Source organism: Aplosporella prunicola (assembly GCF_010093885.1).
Source record: "Aplosporella prunicola CBS 121167 unplaced genomic scaffold K452scaffold_2, whole genome shotgun sequence".
Classification (NCBI taxonomy): Eukaryota; Fungi; Ascomycota; class Dothideomycetes; order Botryosphaeriales; family Aplosporellaceae; genus Aplosporella; species Aplosporella prunicola.
Window position 1 is genome coordinate 831,856 of NW_022983530.1, and position 22,298 is coordinate 854,153.

The 22,298-nt window shown below is 56.0% G+C and overlaps 7 protein-coding genes across 7 annotated transcripts; 3 read left to right on the plus strand and 4 right to left on the minus strand.

The window, feature by feature from the left end:
• Positions 1 to 68: 68 nt before the first annotated feature.
• Positions 69 to 1,308, minus strand: K452DRAFT_262822 (uncharacterized protein). The gene is made up of 5 exons (XM_033538621.1): positions 1,239 to 1,308; positions 878 to 1,183; positions 710 to 789; positions 320 to 637; positions 69 to 268 (listed from the first exon to the last, which is right to left on the minus strand). The coding sequence occupies exons 1-5, from the start codon at positions 1,268 to 1,270 to the stop codon at positions 195 to 197; spliced, it is 810 nt and encodes a 269-aa protein (XP_033402456.1). The 5' UTR covers positions 1,271 to 1,308; the 3' UTR covers positions 69 to 194.
• A 375-nt stretch (positions 1,309 to 1,683) lies between these two features.
• On the minus strand, positions 1,684 to 2,624 carry K452DRAFT_282937 (uncharacterized protein). The gene is made up of 2 exons (XM_033539674.1): positions 2,066 to 2,624; positions 1,684 to 2,009 (listed from the first exon to the last, which is right to left on the minus strand). Exons 1-2 carry the CDS (start codon positions 2,499 to 2,501, stop codon positions 1,861 to 1,863), a joined length of 585 nt encoding a protein of 194 aa, XP_033402457.1. The 5' UTR covers positions 2,502 to 2,624; the 3' UTR covers positions 1,684 to 1,860.
• Positions 2,625 to 2,990: 366 nt separating this feature from the next.
• On the plus strand, positions 2,991 to 7,324 carry K452DRAFT_314977 (uncharacterized protein). The gene is made up of 3 exons (XM_033543821.1): positions 2,991 to 4,074; positions 4,130 to 4,288; positions 4,343 to 7,324. The coding sequence occupies exons 1-3, from the start codon at positions 3,098 to 3,100 to the stop codon at positions 7,305 to 7,307; spliced, it is 4,101 nt and encodes a 1,366-aa protein (XP_033402458.1). The 5' UTR covers positions 2,991 to 3,097; the 3' UTR covers positions 7,308 to 7,324.
• A 263-nt stretch (positions 7,325 to 7,587) lies between these two features.
• K452DRAFT_218939 (uncharacterized protein) lies at positions 7,588 to 9,243 on the plus strand (the record flags this gene model as incomplete). The annotated part of the gene is made up of 2 exons (XM_033536389.1): positions 7,588 to 7,930; positions 8,012 to 9,243. 2 exons carry the CDS (start codon positions 7,588 to 7,590, stop codon positions 9,241 to 9,243), a joined length of 1,575 nt encoding a protein of 524 aa, XP_033402459.1.
• Positions 9,244 to 11,265: 2,022 nt separating this feature from the next.
• K452DRAFT_294294 (uncharacterized protein) lies at positions 11,266 to 15,398 on the minus strand (the record flags this gene model as incomplete). Its single annotated transcript, XM_033541681.1, has 4 exons — positions 11,266 to 14,721; positions 14,778 to 14,935; positions 14,995 to 15,324; positions 15,383 to 15,398. 4 exons carry the CDS (start codon positions 15,396 to 15,398, stop codon positions 11,266 to 11,268), a joined length of 3,960 nt encoding a protein of 1,319 aa, XP_033402460.1.
• Positions 15,399 to 16,076: 678 nt separating this feature from the next.
• On the plus strand, positions 16,077 to 17,404 carry K452DRAFT_294295 (uncharacterized protein; the record flags this gene model as incomplete). Its single annotated transcript, XM_033541682.1, has 3 exons — positions 16,077 to 16,473; positions 16,531 to 16,895; positions 16,964 to 17,404. The coding sequence occupies 3 exons, from the start codon at positions 16,077 to 16,079 to the stop codon at positions 17,402 to 17,404; spliced, it is 1,203 nt and encodes a 400-aa protein (XP_033402461.1).
• A 2,759-nt stretch (positions 17,405 to 20,163) lies between these two features.
• K452DRAFT_70223 (uncharacterized protein) lies at positions 20,164 to 22,119 on the minus strand. Its single transcript, XM_033547046.1, has 5 exons — positions 21,974 to 22,119; positions 21,749 to 21,910; positions 21,044 to 21,607; positions 20,702 to 20,969; positions 20,164 to 20,633 (listed from the first exon to the last, which is right to left on the minus strand). The coding sequence occupies exons 1-5, from the start codon at positions 22,020 to 22,022 to the stop codon at positions 20,555 to 20,557; spliced, it is 1,122 nt and encodes a 373-aa protein (XP_033402462.1). The 5' UTR covers positions 22,023 to 22,119; the 3' UTR covers positions 20,164 to 20,554.
• Between the last annotated feature and the right edge of the window lie 179 nt (positions 22,120 to 22,298).

Here is a 22,298-nt window from a genome sequence, read left to right on the forward strand (position 1 = left end):
TTTGTTTCCACAACCATTCTGTTAGTGAGAAAGGTTGAGATCCGGGGACACTGGGAGTTAGAAGTAATGGCCATAAATCCGGCTGCTTTTACTATAAGTTCTTATCATTACGAGATTTTGTCGTATAGACAGCCACTCTTGATTCTGTCTTATACCTGCGCTGTGGTATTCGCTGATGCTGGTACACAAACGTTCTACCGGCCCATGCTGCTGATCATCTCGCGCTGCGTCGCCCTGTCACGGTTGGTTTCACTCAAAGGAGCGATGCCTAAAGTACACAGGTCAGCCTTGTTATGGAGTTGGAGTCCTATGAACATACTTCGCAGATCACCCACGACGTCCTTGGCCTTGCCAAAGTAGACTTCTTGCAGCAGGTTGCGCATCTTCAGTTCCATGTCCTCAACCATCTTGCCAATGTTGGCGACGTGAGAGGTGTCATCGTCAACCGGCATGTCCTGCTCAACCTGCCTGACCATGTTGCCACTCAGATCCATTGTGCCGAGGACCTCAGCGTCCGTGCCCAAGTTCAGGATGACGGTGCTGGTAAGCTTGTAGTGGGCGGTGCGCGCGCGGTCGAGGGCCTCGAAAACGTGTATGCTATCCCAACCACCGGAAGTCTTGTTGTTGGGAGAGACGGCTGCAATGCGTGTTAGTGGAGCCGTTTATGATCGGAGCGCGGGGTACTGGACCGCCCAAGGGGTATACTCACACTTCTTCAGCAGCACGCAGCCCGCAAAGCCGTCCTCCATATCCCAAAGGTAGACACTAGAGATACCGCCCTCGTAGTACCTGTTCGCGCAATGCCGTCAGCGACGCTTTCTTCCTCCTGGTTTCCGGCCAACCCCGCAATGCACCCCGCCAAATCAGACCGACTCACAAGTCTCTGTAGACATCAAACGCCTCGTTGGCGCTAACCTCCATCTTCCGCACACGTTCGCTGGGAACGACGCCCTCGCCGTCCTCAAGTGGCGGCTCAAACTCATTGCTCCACGGACTCCGCCAGCTGTCGCCATCCCGGTTGTAGTCGCAGCACAAGAAGTCGCGCTTCGACTTCGTGCAGCGCTTGACGGAGAGGGGCACATCGACGGACTCGAGCAGGTCTTCAGTCAGCGAGGGCGCGAGCTGGCACAGGCGGTCGACATTCTTGGCGGTGTCCTTAGGGTTAAGGCGGCGGAGGAGGTCGCTGCGCGGGACGTTAGTTTGGATCGTGAGCAGAGTGGGACAGCGAGCCATCTCACAGGGCACTGTCAAAAGGATCGGCGGAAGCCATTGTGGATACTGAGATGTGTGTGAGGGTTGCGGTGGTGGTGCTCTGGATTGTTGTCATGGAACGGTCGCTGTGAGCTGGGGGGCAGTCCCGCTGATCATTTCCCGTCTCGGGTATGTGGAGTAGCTCCAGCTCTGATCGAATGGTGGACATGACACCGATCTTCCACTGCACTTCACGAAAGTCGTTCAGACTTCATTCAGACTCCTTCGCGACAACATGTCCCACAGAGCTGATTCGTGGAATAGTTTATAACGGTGCTATCAGGGTTATTCGTTTGAGAGTTCACCTCACCTATCCTTGTCATATCAGCATTGTTGTTTACGCAGACTGTCTGCGTGTCTCACGCTTATAGGCACATTCCTGACAACACAGCTCAAGGAGCGAAAGGATTTGGCACAAGATGAAGAGCATGGAAAGATCGAGGATATTCGTATTAGCCATTATAACTACGGCATGGTTATACCGCACCAAGACGAATCGCGCAAAGTATAAACATGGTATCAAAACAAACCCCTCTCGGCTTCCCCAATTTCGTTTGACATTTTCTCATATCCTTCCATTGATATCGTCCCCCAAATATCCTCATGTGCCTACAGAGCAAAGGCAGCGATGAAAAGACCAGCAACACCTGCCATAGAAGCACCCATTTGAATGTTTCCGGCAGCACCTTCAGAGGAAGACGCAGCGGCAGCAGAGCCAGATGCAGAGCTAGACGCCGAGCCTGATTCAGATGAAGAGCCTGCACATTGACGTCAGTATCCAAATGAGAAAGCGGCTACCTATGTGACGACTCACCAGTACGAGAAGCAGTAGCCGAGCCAGAAGAACCGCTGCGGCTAGCGCTCGAGGAGCCGGTAGCGGTGGCAGAGGCAGAGGCAACGGAGTTGGCGCCCGCAGCTTGAGTGGTAGGAATCGAGCTGCCGATGGGGAAATAGGACGAGATGCAGGCTTGCTGGCAGTTGCCGTAGGCTTCAGCAGCAGACGGAGAGCCGTCACCCTGGTCGCACTTGGCCGCGCATTCGGTGGTGCGGTTGACCTGAGACTCGTCGGGGTGGGCAGTGCCGACACAATTGGCCTGGCAGTTGACGTCTCCAACGGAGCACTTGGCGAGGCAAGAAGCGGTTGGGGACAGGGAAGTGGTGGTGGAGCTGGCGTCGGTGGCGACGCTGCTAGCACCGAGAGCCGGAGCGGCGGTGAAAAGAGTGGCAAGGAGCAAAGCAGAGAACTTCATGGTGACAGGAAGATTGGGCAGAGCAGGAGCGACAGTGGTACGAGTATGTTGCGGATGGATGAAAAGTTGGGGCGGTGGGCGGGAGACGGGAGAAATATAAAGGGCACGGAATGCATAGAACCTTGGCCTAAAATAAACAGAAAACGAGCTTGTGAAACGGGAAGGGAGTACCGTGACGCCGTGCAATAAGCTCGTGGCAAGGGCAAGAGCAGTCGAGAGCGAATCCCCCAGCATATCACGCGCGGGCCTGCCCCAGACGGCCGAGTCCGTGCATTCGCCTTCATTTCCACTGCTGCAGGGGTCCGACCTAGCGCGTGAGACACAGACGATCCCGGCGCGTCACTTCGCGTCTCCCGACGTTGTGCTAGGTCTTCCAGCAGGCAGCACCACCTGAGCAAAGCAACACCACGCCACTCTCCAGAGCGCCTGTGTCTGCTTGCGCCGTCGTGATGCCTGCCACCCTGCCGACCTGATTCCCACATCGGCTCGCCACCGCACACTACTAGACATACTACTTACTGAAACCAGATCCCGAGGCCGATTCTCCGCGCCATCTGCCATTTTTCCGAAACCGAAGGCCTTCGTGCTAGAGTAGCATGCCGCCTCGGAAACGCATCGTCACCGTTCCAAGCAGCAGCGATGCGGAGGTCCCAATTCCCTGGTCGCCCAGCCCGGAGCGTGAGCCTCAGCCCAAACCCGTGGCAAAGCGCAAGCGAAACACGCGTAAAAATGCGGAGGACAACGACGAGGGCTCTCCTAAGAAGCGTAAGCGCGTCTCGCGCAAAACTCCGGTGGATCAAGACGAGGCTGCAAAGAAACCCAAACGGAACTCTCGCAAACGCCTAGACCCAAACCAAGAAGAGCTGGATTTCTTGGCAGAGGAAAAGAAGAAATCAAAATATCGTATTCACGAGCCCGATCGGGCTGCGGCTTTGGACGACATGTTCTTAACTCAGCTGCCACAGGATGAGTCGCCTCCATGGAAAATACGCGGTCCCGTGTGGCAAAAGCAAAAAAGCCAATCGCGACCTCCTCCGCCTCCCGTCTTCCAAAAACCACCGCCGAAACCCTCAACAAAGCCTTCAAGACCTTATTACGTTGAAAAATCACCGTCTGGGCCGCCTGTGCCTTCAAATCAATCATTTGGTTCCACATCTTTCAGTAAGCCGCCACCCAAGCCTCCAGCGACAACGGCGCATCTCCAGGAAGAACCCAGATCGCCAGCGAAACCTATAAATGGCATAGCTAGGCTGCCTTTTTTATACAGTTCACCAATCAGCCCTTTCAAGGACGAAGCAAACAGCATCGTTTTTAATAGTTCCCCTCCTAGCCCTCAGGTTTCTGTCCGCAGTGGGACCGTATCCCACAACATTATCTTGTCTCCTAAGAATAAGTCAAACGACATTGAAAAAGATGTCTTTGTAGATGAAGCTGTGCCTTCTTCTTTACCAAAGCGACCAAAACCAGTGCAAGATATCCCTGTCGTCGAGATTGACGACGACGACTTTGATGACAGTGTCATGTTTACTCCTCCATGCGCGAAACCAGAACAAACAAAAAATCCCCCGGTGCGGTATGTGTTGTTAATCTTGTGTTACTCTGTCCGCAGAATACTAAAAGGCATGTAGGGGTAATGCTGCGGATAAGCTCGTTCCAAATGGTGTAACGGACCTTATAGACGATTCCTTTGGAGACTTTTTGGAAGATGGCATTGAAGATTTTCTCCCATCGGTAGCTCTAAATCATCCGGCCAATGGTTGGCCAACGGGTGACGCCCCTCCTTTGCGGTAAGTAATGTTTTTAGCCGAATTTACCCAAATCTCTAAGTTGACGATATGAAGGAACACTCCAACCTATGACGTTGAGAAAGAACTAGCAGATCTTCCCTCAGACGCCTTTTCATCATCCATGTCTTCATCATCCCAAAATAGATTGGAGGATGGCGCGGTCGACGACCGTTGTATCTCGCCACAAACTGACGTTGTGCAATCGAGGCCGCAGGCCCTTGCCGCGCCGCTTACCGGGCTTCGGCAAACCACGCTTTTTGGGAATGCAGGTGCACCAATTGCATCGTCTCAGGTTAATAAACGCCACAACTGGCCGCTAGCTAACCGGGAAGAACCCCCGACTCATCACAAACTAGATCTCGAAGCTATGAAAACCTGGGTGTACCCCACAAACCTTGGCATTATACGAGATTATCAGTATAACATTGTCCACCGTGGTCTCTTCCATAACCTCCTTGTTGCTCTCCCCACGGGCCTTGGAAAGACGTTCATTGCCGCTACCATCATGCTCAATTGGTTTCGGTGGACGAAAGATGCACAAATTGTCTTCGTCGCTCCGACAAGGCCTTTAGTAGAGCAGCAGGTTGAGGCCTGCCTTGGCATTGCTGGAATCCCTCGGAGAGAAACGGTAATGCTGACGGGCGAGGTATCACCTGCGATACGAGCAGAAGAATGGGCAAGTAAACGCGTCTTCTTCATGACGCCGCAGACCATAATAAATGATCTCAAGACTGGCTACTGCGATCCGAAGAAGATTGTACTTCTCGTCGTTGACGAAGCCCATAGAGCAACGGGAGCCTATTCTTATGTTGAGGTTGTCAAGTTCATGAGACGTTTTAACAATAGTTTCAGGGTATTAGCTCTCACTGCTACTCCGGGTGCGGACGTTGAGACAGTTCAAAAAGTCATCGACAACATGGAAATCTCCAAAGTCGAAATACGGACAGAAAATTCTCTCGACATACAGCCATTCATCCACAAGAGAAGCATCGAAACCAAGGTTTTCCGCAACAACAAGGATATGCTCATTTGCATGGATCTCTTCACTAGGGCAGTGCAACCTGTTCTGGATAGGCTGAACCAGCAAAATGCATATTGGGCCAGAGATCCCATGAAGCTCAGTAACTACGGCGTCAGTCAGTCCAGGACCAAATGGTTTCAATCTGATGCTGGGCGCAAGGCGTCTCAACCCTTGAAAGGCATGGTCGTGGCACTGTTCGCAGCTCTGCAGGGTCTGTGCCACGGAGTCGATCTGCTCAAGTACCACAGTATACGACCCTTCTACCAGGCGCTCATCGATTACAAGAACAATGCCAGCAAGAAGTACCAACGCGAGATCTCTGACAGCCCACACTTCGAGAAGTTATTGAGTACGTTGCGTGAACGGACTGCAAATCCGGATTACATGGGCCATCCAAAATTGGAATGCCTTCGACAGGTGATCCTCAACCATTTCATGGATGCCGGTGAGACTGGGCCGCCGCGCGAAGGGCACGATTCACATACGAGAATTATGGTTTTTGCGCAGTGGAGAGATAGTGCGGAAGAGATTTGCAGAGTACTAAAGCTGAACGAGCCGATGGTTCGACCGCATGTCTTTGTCGGCCAAGCAGCGACGAAGAAATCAGAAGGTATGGTCCAGAAACGCCAGAAGGAAGTCGTGGAGCAATTTAAGACGGGTGTCTACAACACATTGGTGGCGACATCAATCGGCGAAGAAGGACTCGACATCGGCGAGGTCGATCTCATTGTTTGCTACGATCAAGGAGCATCTCCCATCCGCATGTTGCAACGCATGGGTCGTACGGGGCGAAAGCGTCAGGGCAAAATTGTGCAGTTGCACATGGAAGGAAAAGAACAGACTGACTCCGAGAAATCGTGGGACTCCTACAAGAGGATGCAAGAAAAAATTGCCAGCGGAGACGAGTTCAACTTTCACGACGACCTCGCACGGAGAATTGTGCCAAAGGAGATCCAGCCGGTGGTGGACAAAAGGTTCATTGAGATTCCGATTGAGAACACGCAGTTGGATTCCGTTGAACCAAAAAGGCGAAAGGCTGCCAAGCGGCCGCCGAAAAAGTTCCACATGCCGGATGGAGTCCGCACGGGCTTCACATCAGCATTGCGGATGGGCGATGACGATGATGATGCGGCAGAAGGTCGACCTCGCGCAAGGACGAAAGCGAAGAAAGCGGATCCTGGGAACGAACCGGTACCTATAGTGACACTGGAGGAGGTGACGCTCAGTAAAAAAGAATTGAGCAAACTCGAGCGGCTATATCAAAACATCCTCGACACCGACGATGATAAAGAGATTACAACTCCATTGTTGCATAAACACCCCGAGCGTCAACGGCGAAAGGGCAAGACGAGGTACTTGGCCGGCCACGGTAGGCTCACAAAAGCGTTCATCTGTATGGTTAACCGCATGCACGATGTGGACGAGGCTCGCGTAAACGAGTTTAGAAGCAATGTGCACATGTCCGACATTGAAGACGGCGCATCAGCAGACGACCTGTCTGAAGCCGGCATGGAAGACATTGAAGAGGAAGCAGAGGCATTCTATGAGACGCCAGCACACTCTCGGTTCCGCGTAGACATGGTAGGCGAGGGAGAGGAGAGTAGCCCGCCGCCCACAGACCCGCGGATGCGCATCCGCTCTCAGGGCATCACGCTCGGGACATCGGACACGGAGGGCGAAGACGAGATGGAGGACTACCGGCTCGACTCGGAACTCGCGGACTTCATTGTCGACGACGAGGAGCAGACACGGGCGCCGAGCTCATCACTGCCGTCAATCCAGTACAGCTCGAGGAAACCGTCTCGGCTTTCTAAGGTGCAGCGAGTGGAGTCTGACTCGGACGATGATGATGAGCTGCCAGACATTAGTTCGCTGGTACAACGGAAGAAGAGCCCGGTTGGGCGAGAGACGGTGGTTGTGGATAGCGATGAAGCAGAGACGACACGGCGGCAGCAGAAGAGGCGACGTATGGTAGTTTCAGACAGCGAGAGCGAATGACAAACTCATGATTGGGGAATCTGGACTCTGGCAGGTGGCAGTGACATTTATGCTCTGACCCCTTGTCTCAACAGCACGCATGCGAACAGGGCCCGTGCGCAGATCAACTTACCGCGGAAGTCGAGCAGTGCACCGCTGCGGCCACAACATCTTCAGTTCCTGACCGACCCGCGGGAGATGGTGCAAGAACGGCCCCATCTGCTCCTCCTGCCGCCCGCCGCCTTAGCCTCTCTTCTCCAACCTCTGCCCGAGCCCATCCCGCTCTTCCTCCCTCGCAACAATGGCCGCCGCCGCCGCCGCGAATCATGGACCAGCGCTGCTTGACTCGAGAGGTGAGTTCCAGCCCGGCCAAGCCCTCTCCTCCTCTCATCCGGGCGGGAGGGACGAGGGTTTTCAGCCGGCGCCCATTCCTGCAAAGAAACACGCCCATGCTAACCGCAATGTCTTCGCAGGCCTGTCCGCGCCGTCATGGTCTGAGATACCATACGAATTCCTACGAGCGGAGCTGCACCGCCGGCAGCAGGACGGCGCACGTCCGGCATGCGGGTCGGCTCGTAAGGGGACGTATAACACACCGCTGCACGTCTTCGCGCTGGTATTAATATTGGTGTTGAGCACGCTGGGTAAGTGGGGGAGAGAGGAGCGCGCGGGGCCGCAAGACACCGGTCCATAACAAGGCAGGATAGGCTAACGCGTACGCACAGCATGCTCATTCCCCATCATCGTTCGCCGCTTCCCAAGCCTGCCGGTTCCACACCACTTCTTATTCTTGTCGCGGCATTTCGGCACAGGCGTGCTGATCGCGACGGCCTTTGTGCACCTTCTCCCCACGGCATACACTTCACTGACGGACCCGTGTCTTCCGCCATTTTGGAATGATGGATATCCTGCCATGGCTGGTTTAATCGCCATGTGCTCGGTGTTTGTGGTCGTTGGTATCGAGATGTTCTTTGCGTCGCGCGGCGCCGGACACGTACATGGCGGAGACGAGCTATTTCGCGGCGAGGGCGACGAGCACAAACATCATAGCGGAGCGAATGGGCGGCCGCGCGGGCACGGGCGCAGTGGGAGCTACAATCGGTTCAGAGCGGAGGACGACGATTTTGAGAGCCGGGGCGCGAGCCGCGGGTTGAACAATCTCGACACGCCGGGCTCGTCCGATAATCTGGTTGAGGGCGTATCGCCGCTGGTGGAGGAGACGCCGGGCTCACCACCGCGTGGCAGCAGGCACAACAGGAACACGCAGGACGAAGGCGAGGACAGCGACTCGGACCTCGAGCTGCCCGAGCTCGACACGGCCGACGAGTCCGGGCTGCTGAATGGACAGCGCAACACCAAGTACCAGCACCGGCACCAGCGCAGCAGTACCGACTCGCGGCGCGCACTCGCAGCACTCGACCCCCTCGACTCATCCGGTCACTCGCCCTTGAGCCCGCACCAGCAGCAGCAAAAACAGCTCTTGCAATGCCTGCTCCTCGAAGCCGGAATCCTCTTCCACAGCATCTTTATCGGTATGGCCGTCTCAGTCGCGACGGGGCCGCCCTTTCTCGTCCTCCTCGTCGCCATTTCCTTCCACCAAACGTTCGAAGGCCTAGCACTAGGCTCGCGCATCGCAGCGCTAGCATTTGGCGCGCGCTCGCCGAAGCCGTGGTTTATGGCGCTGGCATACGGGACGACGACGCCGATCGGGCAGGCCATCGGGCTCGGGATCCACAACCTGTACGACCCGGCGAGCGAGACGGGGCTGCTGACGGTGGGCATCATGAACGCGGTCAGCTCGGGCTTGCTGCTGTTTGCGGGCTTGGTGGAGCTGCTGGCCGAAGACTTTTTGAGCGATGCTAGCTACGAGGTTCTTCGAGGGAAGAGGCGGCTGCAGGCGTGCGCGAGCGTGGTCGCGGGCGCGGGTCTGATGGCGCTGGTGGGTGCTTGGGCGTGAGCGCGCTTGTTATTCGTCACTGTCTCTCTCTTGTTACGAAGATATTTCATTGTCTGGCTGCCTTGGGGTGCAGTCTCCCTCTTCTTCTTTCCGAGGGCTGGAAAATAAAGATGGGGCTGGGCGCATAGGGCTGGCGTTATGTTCTTCTTCTTCTTACTTTCCTGCCAGGCTTGCCTGCACTGTTTTTATTACTGCCGCGAGCCTGCTGTTTTGAACTACATACCTACCTACCTACCTACCTAAATGCTTGTATAAGCGCCGCTCCAAGAAGCGGCACCAGCTGGATGCTAGAGGCATTTATTCATGCTGCCTACCTCTACCTACCTACCTACTACCCCCATACTTATATAGTTAGTGCCTAAAGAAAGAATGAACCAACCAACCTTTCCGCAAACTATCCACGATAAAAAATAACAATAACAATAACCTCACCGTATATCAGATATCTAAACACACAATCGCCCTACCCAGGTCCTCACCTGCCCTAACGCCCGCCCAACCACACGCTAGCCCCCCCGTATTCCCACGCCTATATCTATATTTACTTACACACTACCACGCACTACCATCAGCCACGCTAGTCCCCACCCCACTCCCCGTATCCGTATGCATGCACCCCAGGACCCTTGGTCTCCAGAGCACACACATCTGGCACGTGTCCGGGACCCGCAAATATAAAGGCTAGCGCTAGCATCCACCCTGCGCTAGCAGGCTAGAGCCTAGGTGTTGGGTGCTATTTTTTATTTTTTTTATTTCCAGTGGGTCCGTGTGTCCGGACGTGCCTGGCGCTAGCTAGCTAGCTAGCTAGCCGTGGACCCTGAAGAATTTGGTCGACGGAAGGTGAGGCAGTCAAGGCGCTCTGAATTCGAAATAAGCGTGACTATGGATGGTATGTCTACAAGGTCGTGTGAAGTGGACTGAGACAATACATACCTACGGATTGCTTCTTAGCTGGACCTGGGGCCTGGGTTTTGCGAAGGGGTGAAGTGGTGCCTGAAGATATATGTAGGCCATCTCCATTTCTGGGAATGTTGTTCAAGCTCACCCATATTTGCACCCATACTTATACCTGCCCGCATAGCTGCATTCTCATGCCACGGCACGCAGCACAAGTCCAAATTCGCCCAACCAAGCCAATGAAAGGCCGGTTGCTCAATTCGATTCGATTCAACCCCAATTAGCATTACCCCATCCAATCCGTCCATCCATCCGTCCATCCATCCATCCATCCATCCCGCTGTGCCTTGCTCCTTTACAAACGAAACACACCCGCACACGCACACACACGCGCGCGTGCCATGCTATATATGCTATACAGTGTGCAACGACGTATTATACCCACCTCCCGCCCACGTAGGTTTCTGTTATGCATACCACGCAAACAAAACGACACGCCAAGGGAACAAGCCACCCGCATTAGAGTAGTGAAGCCGGGCCAAACACACAAAAACAACGACACGACGAAAGAAGCGACAAGCGACGATAAAAAGCATGCAAGCAAGCAAACAAGCGCGCGCTGCAAAATGCCAATGCGAATACCCACGAAAATGACAGTGATGCCGATGCTGATGCAACCGCTACGTGATGACGAGACCGTCGTGCTGGGGAAGAACCTTTCTCCCAGCCACGACAAAATGCATGCATGATAGATGCTAAGGAAAACCTTATGACAAGAGAAACCGGGGTCGTGCTATTGTATGCACACAGACCCCACCAACCACGTTTTGCGCCGGAACCCTGACCACCCAATCACTCGACCGACCCACCTGGATGAGGCTGCTATGCAAGAGAACTGAAAACAGGAGAGAGAAAAAAAAAAAAAAAAAAAAAAAAGAGAGAGCCCGAATGGGGAGAGTGGACTAAGGAAAAGAGATACCAAGGAAAGGAAGTGAGGAGGTATAGGCAAGGAAAAACAGTATAGAAGGAAAGAAAGAGAGAGAGGTAGGTATGATAGACAAGAAGGAAAACAACAACACAACCACCGTCACTGCTTTTTTTCGGCGAACAACACGCCTGGCTCACTTAGTACGCGCCCGACTTCCTGTGGCCCTTCTGTCCGCGTCCGCTCCGATCCCAACTCGCGCCATACGCCTGCTGCTGCATCTGAGGCGACTGCTGCATCTGACCCATGCCCATCTGCTGCTGTTGAGGCATCTGCATCTGCTGCTGGGGCTGCATCTGCGGGAAGTATCCGCCCTGCTGGCCAAAGCCCATCGGCGTGGTAGCAGTCGGCGTGGGCGTCGTTGCGCCCATCATGGCGTACTGCAGCTGTAGCTGGTTCTGCTGTGCTTGCTGCTGGGCCACCAACAACTGTTGCTGCTGCCAGATCTGCTGCTGTTGCGCCTGCTGGATTTGCATCTGCGCTGCGCGCTGTTGGGCCGCTGCGTGGGCGCGGGCCTGCTCCTGGGCCGCCTGATGCTGGCGAGCGGCAATAGCTTGCTGCAGCAGGGCTGAGCGCGAGCCCGACTTGAGATCAGCCTTCTCCTTCTCACGTGCGGCAATGGCGCCCACCAGGCCCGTCTTGTCGCGTGGTTCGGACTTGGGGTCTTTGGCGTGGTGGTTGGCGTGGTTGTCGGTCATGTTGAGCAAGGGTGTGCCGGTAGCGCGGGCGATTTCCTGCTGCTCGCGGGCGGAGAGGGTGGCTGATTCAGCATTGATAAGCAGGCCGCCCTGGGGCTGAGTGAGCAGCAGGGCCGAGGGGCTGCGGGAGTGGGTGCGGGAGTGCGGGCGGAGCGGGGGCGTGGCTCCGGCGGCGGGGTCGAGCATCATGGCGCTGGGGGTGCGCGAGTGGGATCGATCTACAGGTAGCATGGCGCTCGGGGTACGCGAGTGGGAACGAATTGGCAGCGGGGTCGAGGCATCACGCTGGTGATGGGCAGCAGCCGCAGCAGCACCGGACCAGTCGCCCGAAGTGGTGCGCGAGATGGGCGGCGTGTCGGACTTTCCGCGAAGGTGCTGGCCGTGGCCGAAAACGGGCGTGGCGGCCTGGGCGGCCCGCTGCTGGACCCAGTCCTCCGGGTTCAGGGCCATGGCCGCACCAGGACTGGCGCTTCGCCGTCCGCTCGCGGGCTGCCAAGCAACGCTACGCCGGTTGTCGCTACTGTTGGGTGAGCGTGAGTGCGCACGACCGTGGTCCACCGGGCTGGGACTGGTGCGGCGGGCATCGTCACTCCCCTTGGACTTGGATCGCTCGTGCGAACCCGTCATGGAGCCACTGGTCCCAGGGCGGCCACTCGACTTGGTCAAGTCATACGTCGGCCCAAAATCGATGACTGGCAAATCAATTGATTGCGCTGGCTTATCCTCCTTGTAATTGGCATCCCCGACAACTACTTCCTTGGCCGGCGGAATGTCTCCCACTGTCTTCAGCCGGCCAGTTCGAGGCTTGTCCACCGATATCCTCTCACTTTTCACGCTAGGGCTCTTGGTGCTCGCGTAGTCGGGCGTGCGGCTCCCCGACGACTCGTCGTCGTAGATGCTGCTCGCCATGGTTTGTGCTCGCTCATACTCATCCCGAGCGGCCAGCTGGCTCAAAATCATGTCAGGATCGATTACTTCATTTCGCAAACTGCCAAGACTTGAACCAGATGGGGATGCAGGGGAGGCGGCGTTGTCCGCCGGAGGAGGGGTATTCAACCGACCTGGAACTGGTTTACGCTGAATGGCATGGCCTGGCGACAGTCCGGCGGACAACTGGGTGTGCTCCCCAGCCTCAAGAGACCGCCGATCGGCCGCAGACTCAGCTAGCACGTCGTGGTGCGGAAAGTAGCCAGGCTCTCGGTGCTCCGGCACAGGCGGCCCGGTCGGCGCAAACGTGCCGCTGGTGGCTGAGAGGGGCTCGCCCTGCGCAATGAAGGGCGACGCCGGAATCGTGGGCAGACGCTCGTTGTGCTGAGCCCATTGGTTGTGGCTTTCATCGATGGATCGACGGCTGGAGTGCATCTGGTGTCCTCTGTCGTTGCCCCGCTTGTTGCCAGCCCACGCGGCCGCGCCTCCAGCTGCGGCAGCGTTGGGTGACAGACCCTGGCTGTTCGCCTCGTTCATTTCCTGCAGGGTGGCTTGATCGATCTCCGATTGGGCACGTCGCAAATCCGGGAACTCGCCGGGTTGCGTGCGGGGCCTTTCGCCGGGGGCATGCGAAAATGCTGGAGGGCTAAGCACAGCGCTCGGCAATGGTTTTGCGGCAGCAACACCACCAACCTCAGGCAACTCGTTGCGGTAGTCTCCCTCGTCGGGCGTGGAATAGCCATCACTACCCGCAGTGTCGTAGTTCATGCCGTTCAACGCAAAGCGATGAACAGGTAGCGGTGGAGGGTTCTCGTCGTCATAGTTTTCGTCAATTCTGTTACGACCTAGTCGCGCTGGCATGTTTGCTTCCGACACCGAGCGTTGGTGCTTCATGATACCTCCGTTCGGCATCGTAGCCATACGACGGGGCGAGTTGAAATCTAGTTGAGCGGGCGAGCCATGACGCGTGGTTGGCTGCGAGTGAGTGGAGTCCCCGTCGTTGAACCTAATCGATGTCGTCCGCGAAGGAGGCAGGCTCGTCCGGCTGAAAGTGTTGCGGCGGGTTTTTTGACCTCCATCTTCGCGTACAGTGGCGATGCGCTTAGAAGTGAGGTCCTTCATCTGCTTCCTCCACTGCCTCTCGCTCCAGCCCTGACTGCCGTCCGTGTGGATGAGACTGGCAACGTCCAGAATATCGAGGTAACCGTACCGCCTGTCTCTCGGCATGGCGAACATCAGACTGCGGGAATCCATAGGATCAGCCACCAGGCGCTGCGGTCTGCCGTAGAGCGCAAAAACATCGAACACGGGGAACAAGAAGCGAAGCATCATCTCGAAGCCAGAAACGGCTGGGTGCACCTCCGGCATTACGAAGACAAAACCTTCGGTCGTGGACTCGGGGCTTGAGTGAATGGTGATGCGGCCTTCCACCTTGACCAGAGTTGAAGCGTCGATGAGCGGCTTGGAGTGAGGGTAGACGGCATAAGCCGAGTAGGCGTCTGTGATGGTTGCGATCGGGCGGGTCTTCTTGTTGACCTTCCTGGTCTCGTAGAACCTGATAACGCCCTTGACAATCGGAGTCGAGCGGTCATATGCGCTCTGCTTCTTCATGGCCTTCTGGACCTGCTTGACTTCCTTCTCATCAGGTGGCGTGATGACGCACCAGCAACGTCTCCAAGGCGTGCCGGCGCCGAAGCGCACTCTCGCCCAGTCCTCCCACTTCCACTTCATCTTCTCCATGATGGGGCGGATGTTGTTCAAAGTCTTGCCCTTTCCGGCAATAAGCGAACCTGTGTAGGCTTCCTGGAGCGTGGCGTGCTCGAACATGGCAAGGCGGATGCCAGCGGTCCATTGCGTCAGCGAGTTTAGCGAGTTGAAGTGGAGGAGGTAGCGGTTGCTCGCGGCTGTGGAAACACTCAGGACGTTGTTCAGCGTTTGACCTTCGTTGCCGTTCATGGGCAGAGACTCGATCTTGGAACAGTCAGATTGGCATCCGTTAGTCTAGAGCGCACCGTGGCACGGCTTACCATCTTGATCGAGGCATCTGCCAGATTAATAAAGGTGGGAATGACCTCGCCGTCCTGGCCAGCCTCGTCCAGCTTGTGGGCGTCCCACAGCGAAAGGACGGTTCCCACGAGCTGCGCGAAGCACTCGGTCCATGTCCGATCAACGCTTGGACGACCACCTGCGTCGCGTCGTCAGCTCCAACAGAGAATCGGGGTAGGAGGAAAAAGGCAGACGTACGGACGTCCAAGTCATGGAGCTTGAGGAAATAGCCTTCCTGGTAGAGCTTGTTGGAGTGGCTGTTGAGGAAGATGAAGATGGGCTGCAGCTCGGGCGGCGTGTCGGAAGCGACCTCCATGACGGGAGGATGGTAGGTCTGCACCATGGAAATGGGGCGCGACGAGGGCCGTGAATCGGCCCTGGAGCGCTGCTTGGAGGTTGGAGACGACTTGGGCGGCTGGGCGAGGGGGGCTTGTTGCGGCGGCGGCGGCGGCGGGAGCGCGGGCGTGGTATTAGAGGGAGTCGCGGCCTTGGGGCTGCCGCTGCCCCATTGCGACATGAAGGAGAGCACTGCAAGGGAGCGTCAGTGGGACTCGGCGCGTTTGCATGCGGCGGAAGGCGGGCCTACCCCGCGGGCGAGGCATGCTGAGCTTTGCACGACCTGAGGGGGTTGCTTAGGAGCAGGTGGAATGGGCGACGAGGCGGCGGCGCATGGGACGAGGGTTTTGGTCGGAACGGGAGGCTTGGAGGGGTGGGCTGAGACGGGCGGAATCAGGGCAAGGCAAGACAATGGGGAGACGGGCTTTGGTGTCTTTGATTCTTAAATACGAAGGGCTCGCGCTGACGCATCCGGGATGGAGGCGCGCATTACGTCTCCCGAGCGAGGCCCAATCAGGCCTGGCAACGCGGGCTATTCTGGGCGGGAGATCCAGGCGGCGATCCGACAGGGATGATTGGGGAAGGACGAGGAGAAGGAAGAAAAGACTGTCTGGACGGTGCACCCTGCTGATGCACTACAGCCCTCAGTGTGGTTACGCGGTACGTCCGTAATGCTTTTTTTTCCCTCCATCTTCTTTTGTGTTATTGCCTCCGGCTCTGTACCACTATATCCGCAGCCCGCACAGCCTCCTCGCACTTTCTACCGCCGGCACGTTTGCCCTCCCAAGCCCAAGCCCGTGCTCGCCGCGAATACGGCCCGGTAGCGCTGACTACCTTAGCCAGCCCTGACCACCAAACGCCCCCAACTCTTTCAGCTGCGCCGACGCGACCTCACGTTTTCCCAAGCTGCCCGCTGCCTACCACCACTGCCACTCAAGTCCCCAATGGTCTCCTCCTCCGCCTCCAAGCAGCGCCGCACCCCGCGCCATTCCTCCGTCACTGACGCCCGTCGCGACGGGTCTCTCAGCAAGGAGCCCACTCCCGCCGCTTCCTCAAAATCGCCCGCCGCCGGCAATTCCGAGGATAAAAATGGCGACCAACCGAGCGCCGGTCAGCTCGACTGGACAAAGTTCAAGCGCGGCTTCACCGTTAAGAACTGGTCCGCGCGCGACGAGGCCGCCGCCGCCCCCAAGAACTCCAAGAAGCGCCGGAGGAGCAGCCTCAGCACTGGCCGCGAGCCCCTCCTAGAGGAGAACCCTTTCGATCGCAACCTCGACACCTATTACAAGGTCGAGCCGGTAAAGTGGTGGAATGACACCAAGCGCTACCGCAAGTTCACCAGTGAGTCTTCCTTGATCCTACTACGCGTCCTTGTGCTGATTGACACGCGCCTCGCAGTCGCGAACGAGACGTTCCGCCTAGGTGAAACCGTCTTTGTACAGGGCCATGATCCCGGAGTCGAGCCAGCCAACTGGGTGGCCAAGGTATTGGAGGTGCGCGCCGCGAACGAGCTGAACGTGTTCCTGCGCGTCTACTGGTTCAATAGGCCTGAAGATCTGCCAATGGGGCGACAGCCACACCACGGACATAATGAGGTCATCGCGACCAACACAATGCAGATCATTGACGCGTTGACCGTCAATGGCAAGGCCACGGTGAAGCATTGGAAGGAAACTGACGGCGAGGAAATTCTGGACGAAGATACACTGTTCTGGCGACAGACTTTCGACTGCCCGGCCGGAGGGCCAGTTGGCACGTTATCGGTACGTACCCGCGTTGCTTGGTTCGTAAAGAAAAATAACACCGATGCCTAACCAGCCTCTTCGAGTAGGAAATTCGCACCCACTGCATCGATAACAAGCCCTACAATCCCGACAGCACCCTCGTTTACTGCGTCAACTGCGAAAAGTGGCTGCACGCCGAATGCGTCGCCAATGATGTCCTCGTAAAAACATACGAAGAGCACAATATGGTGGTACCCAGCTCGCTGAAGCGGAACGACGTAGGAAACGACGCCCTGCCCGTCGCAGCCAAGGGAACCGCGACGCCCAAGTCCAAAACGCCCAAGAAGACCAAGGGCAAGAACAGCACGCCAAAGGTCACAGATAATGACGCGGCGGAAGAGGAGGAGCCAGAGCAAGCATTTTCAGCGGAAATCCGGATAGATAAAGGTGAAACGCCAAAGGTCCTGGTCACGGATGCGCGCAATGGCAAGAAAGAGGTCACGGAGAAACCGGTCCATTGCCTTTTCTGCAAGAATGTGGTCGCCTGAGCATTCGACCCGTCCATGCTCTACTTGGTTAGTTTCAGTCCCCTGTGTGTTTTATTGTTTTCTTTGGTTGCTGCATTATATCCTCTTGCACGCTCTCCCTGCTCCCGCGTGGGGGGCGCCTTTCGGATCCGAGGAAGCATTCTCTTGTCCCCATGTTTGGTTAAAAGTATTTTTATTCAAAGGCGTAGTTGGGTGTTTGGTAGCGCATACTGCCACAAATTTTGTTTAGCACGGCAGATGTGTTGAATACAACGCGCTTGAGCGTTGACCTTGTCGTTGGCGCCGACACTGTTATTATCTTTCCTTATTAGCGGTGCTCACGGAGGATCTAAAAGGCGACGACGTGGAGGTTATGATGAGCATGATTCGACGGAAAGGCAGGTATTCAGGCAGGCCATAGCGCTTGTCTACATACCTAGCTGTTGAGGCGGAGAGTGATGCACACAGCGTGCTGCAGCTCTTGGATTAGATTGGAGCTTAGATCTGGAACGATCCGATCAGGGCAAAGAAGTTGGAAAGGGAGAGGTAGGTAGAGGCGAAAGCAGACCAAAAAGAAACAACAGGAAAAGGAGAAGAGAAGCAGGGAAGAGGAAGGATTTCTCAATAACAGTAGTAGTAGTGATATCCGAACTAATGCCAACGTTATATCTTGGTGCATGTTCCAGCCGCATATTATGCATATTGTTATTCATTGCGGGTAGGACGAGGGATGGAGAGGTCGGAGTTTAGGAAGACAGTGAGCGACTGCAGAAGGGAGAGAAGAGAGAGGCTCATCCGGCTTACCTCTTTCGTCTGCCTAACTGCCTCTGCATCTTCACGCAACATGCATATGCACACGCAAATGCACATCTCGACACATGATCATGCTTGTCCATTATCTGCACCCACACCTGCACGACAACAATCACGGCAACTGTAGCGGGCTTCATCCCAGATCTTCATCTCGCTACTACGTCGGGAAGGAAGAGACGTTGTTGCAATCTACATACACCCGCGAATGATATAATTAGTTGCGAATGAAAGTTCTGCGTCTGCACAAGAAGTGATCTGTGGGGAGCGCGAAGAAGGCACCACAACCCCTCGTGAGTAATTTCGCCAACTGCGAGCGCGGCCTTTAGATCTGCCTACGGAGTAATCTGTAGGGAGCGTTGTAGAGGCACTGCAACCATATCTACATGCTCCTAGTAGTTATGAATACAAGCTCTGGGTCTGCATAAGAAATGATCTGTAGGGAGCGTTTTCAGCTACTTACGGGACTATGTACGTATGGTTGCGAGTATCGTCAATACCTAAATCCAGAGTTACTTGACATGCTTTGGCTTCTGCGGAGCACCGCTCACTGTGGGGATATGAATGATAATATCTCTCTTCCTCCGACCGTAATAGGCCTATGAATCATGATTTCTTGCAACGAAAATCGTTGTGTACTGTCAAGATCCAGCTTGGGCACCGTAGGATTGCCATGACCGGTTGGATGTATGTGATATCTGACATCTATAGCTATGCAATATCGTCTCTCTTTTTCTCTCTCATCTTCCTCTCTACATGCTACCATCATCATCCTAGTCGTTATCGTCATCACCCCCAACTCACACCATACACGCACATACCCAAACAACTTCTCTAACAGAACCAAGCGGAATCGAGGGCCGAGCACCACGCATGAACGAGACAGCAAACGACAAGGAAGCGTAATGTAAAATAAAACAAAGCGCTTGGTTTCTCCTTCTTTCCTTTGCTAACGACGATAATAACAACGACATGGAAGCAACAGCAAAAAACAGCAATAATGACCAATTGACTTCGATGCGAGATAACAATACAATGACAGGACAATGACAACAAAGACAACAACAGCATCGACAGTAACAAAACAAGAACAGCGTCCAACTGCCTAACTATCCCACGTCCACCTCGCCGTCTACCCAACCTTCCTCCTACAACGTCGACGGCACGACGACGGCGACGACGACAGATAGAGATGAAAGAAAAAGAAAAAAGATATACAACCAAGCGAGCTAAGCTAGGGCTAGACTAACCAAAGCCTAAGCTACGTAGAGTAACCAATGCAAACGGCCTAACCAACGCACGAACAAGGCAAGCAAACAAACATGATCAAGAAAGAAGCAGCAAACAAGCAGAGCGTCACTGCCATGGCCATCACCATCATCAATTGCAACCACATGGCCGGGCAGCCAGCCAGATCCCACCACCTCTCCAGCAGCGCACCGCCACACCACCCACCACCCCTCCGCCAATGCTCAGGGTCCAGAGTCCGGTCCCTCCCGCTCATCACACCAAGCCCCACCCGCCCGTCACCCGCGCCCGATCTGAGTCGCGCGCCGTGCCGTCGGGCAGCAAGGGCTTGAGCAACGGAACTGGAAAACGCGGGAGCGCCTCGCCCGGAAAACGCGGCGCACAAGCTGGTCGATGCCGCGGGGCGGGGCTGGAAGCGACATGAGCGACGAGGCGAGCTGTCCGCTCAGATAAATTGCGTGCGGAGATTGCATGGGGGGAGGGGCAGCGCGGGGCGCGTTTTCGTGAGCGTGCGTACGCGCGTGCGCCGCGAGATTTGCTCGCTAGTGGCGGCTGCGGGTCGACGATGGTGGCTATGGTGATGGTAGTGGCGCTGGTGGGGGCGGTCGGCGAGGCGATGCGGGGAGATTGCGTTCTATGAACTTGAGTGACGATGCGGTGATTGTGGTAGTGATGATACAGGAGAGGAACACAGATGGCAGGTTGGTTTGGTTTGATTTGGTTTAGGAGGGGTTTCTAGGCCGTCTCGTCGTTCCATTACGATTCGATGTCGCTTCGCGCAAAGGGTATATTTTCCAAAAGAGGGGGGCGATGGTCGGTGGTAATGGTAGAAGTGGTGGCGGCGGAAACAGTAATGGTCAGTCGAAGTTGACTTGCTGAAATTGACGGGACTTTTAGACAGTGGTAGTGATGAGAGTAACACCTCTCCTTGCATATGGACGCGGGTTTTTGAAGGGCGTATTCGGAACGTATGAAACACTTTTTTCAAGACGCTCCCGTGTGAATCGTGGAAGCGTCGATCAGCGAGAGTAGCGAAGTGCGATGCGGTTAGCTTGAAGGCAAACGTGACGAACGAAGGAGAAATAAGAGAAAGGAGAAGAAAGGAGCGCATGGCTACGGCCACCAGCCCATGCGCTTGTAGCTTTCTATGACATCCTGAATCTCGTCCTTGTTGAGAAGGGGATGCTTGAGCCTGTGGCGCAGAATTCGTCAGCCAAAAACCCGGTCCACGAAACACAACAAAAAGATGGTGAAACATACTGAAACCCAGTCTCCTGCTCAAACAGGCTGCCGTCCAGGGCCAGGTCCGTGTCCTTCAGCAGCTCCTTCTCCATGAAGGGACTCAACGGGCTGCTCTTGGAAATGCCGGCCTTCTCCTGCAGCTCAGCCCAGGGGTCCAGCGTCTCGTCATTGACATCGTCCACGACGTGCTCGAGGTTGAGACGCGCAAAGGCGCTGATCAGGGTACCATGGAAACCGGTTGGGATGTTGAATGTCTCGTGTATCAAGTTGGCCATGGTTTCTTGCGCTGTGGTGGTGGCGTTCTTGTCAGCATCCATGGCGGGCTGCGATGGGTGTTCGAATAAGTCTGGGTAGACTTACAGGTGTCGGTCTTGTCGACGACATTGAAGATGGGTGCGTTCGCAGGCTTGGGGTTCTTCTTCGATAACCATTCAGCAGCTGTCCAGAGCGCCCTGCTGCAGTCCTCGATATGCAACGTGTTGACCTTCAGCTCGGCCTTCCACAACCACTTCATCTCTTGTCCCAAGCTCTCGTAGACGCGCGCCATGCACAATGCAGTAGCCAAGAATTTGCTCGTGTAAGGACCGTAGACGTGCGGCAGGCGGATGACGACCAGGTTGAGGCCCTCGATCTTGGCCAGGTCCTCCTCGGCCTGCAGCTTCCACTTTGCGACCTTGAGCCAGGGCTTCAGCTTGTCGGTCTCCTTGCGCGGGACCGGCTCAGGCTTGTAGACCATGCCCGTGCTGCACTCGACGAAACATTTGACCTTGCGCTTGGCGGCTTCGCCGCCGACGGCCAGCGACAGCGCATGCGAGCGCACCTTGTACACCTCATCCTCCTGCGAATAGCGGGTCTCGCCGCCACAGTTGAAGACGTAGTCCCATTGCTTGCCGCTTTCGCGGTCGAAGATGCGTTGCAGCGACTCTGTGCACCCGGAGGCGGCTTCCGTTAGCCTCGATCCTGCAGCGATCCGCCGTTGCCTTTCGTCTTGCTTTTTTTGTTTTTTGCAAAGGTGACGGCGTGGTCCCACAAACAGGGGAGCCGGGCGGCGGGGGATCTACTCACGTTCCCGCGAAGCGTCGGCCTGCATGAACTTCTGCCTCGAGCAGGCGTCTGCAAACTCGGGTGCCAGCCATGCCAGCTCGGGCAGGTGCTTGTCGACGAGGCGCACCTCGGAGGCGAGGTTGTTATCGTGGATGTGCTTCGCCAGGAAGCGGCCAATGTAGCCTGCAGCGCGGTCAGGACGCAATTTTTTCCGGCTTCACGCGTGCTCAATGCGCGTCGACGTACCCAGGCCACCGATTATCAGGACCGCGGGCTTCTCGGCGGAGTCGGCCATGATGGAGGATGAGGGAGGGGTTGTTGAGCAGCTGGGGCGGCGGGGCGTGAAGAGATGGTAAAGTAGGGCAGAGCGGAGAGAGAGGGCGTCGGAGCGCAGCACGGTGCGGTGTGTTGGGCCAGCGGTCGGGGAGGGAGTTGGGTCAGTGTTTGGCAATTGGCAGATGCTAAACTAGACGACGACGGGGGGGTTAATATGACCCGCGCACGTCGTCTGGCAGATCAGCAAATTTCCCAGCGCAGTACTGCTCCGCCCGCGGCCTCTGCCATGGTGGTC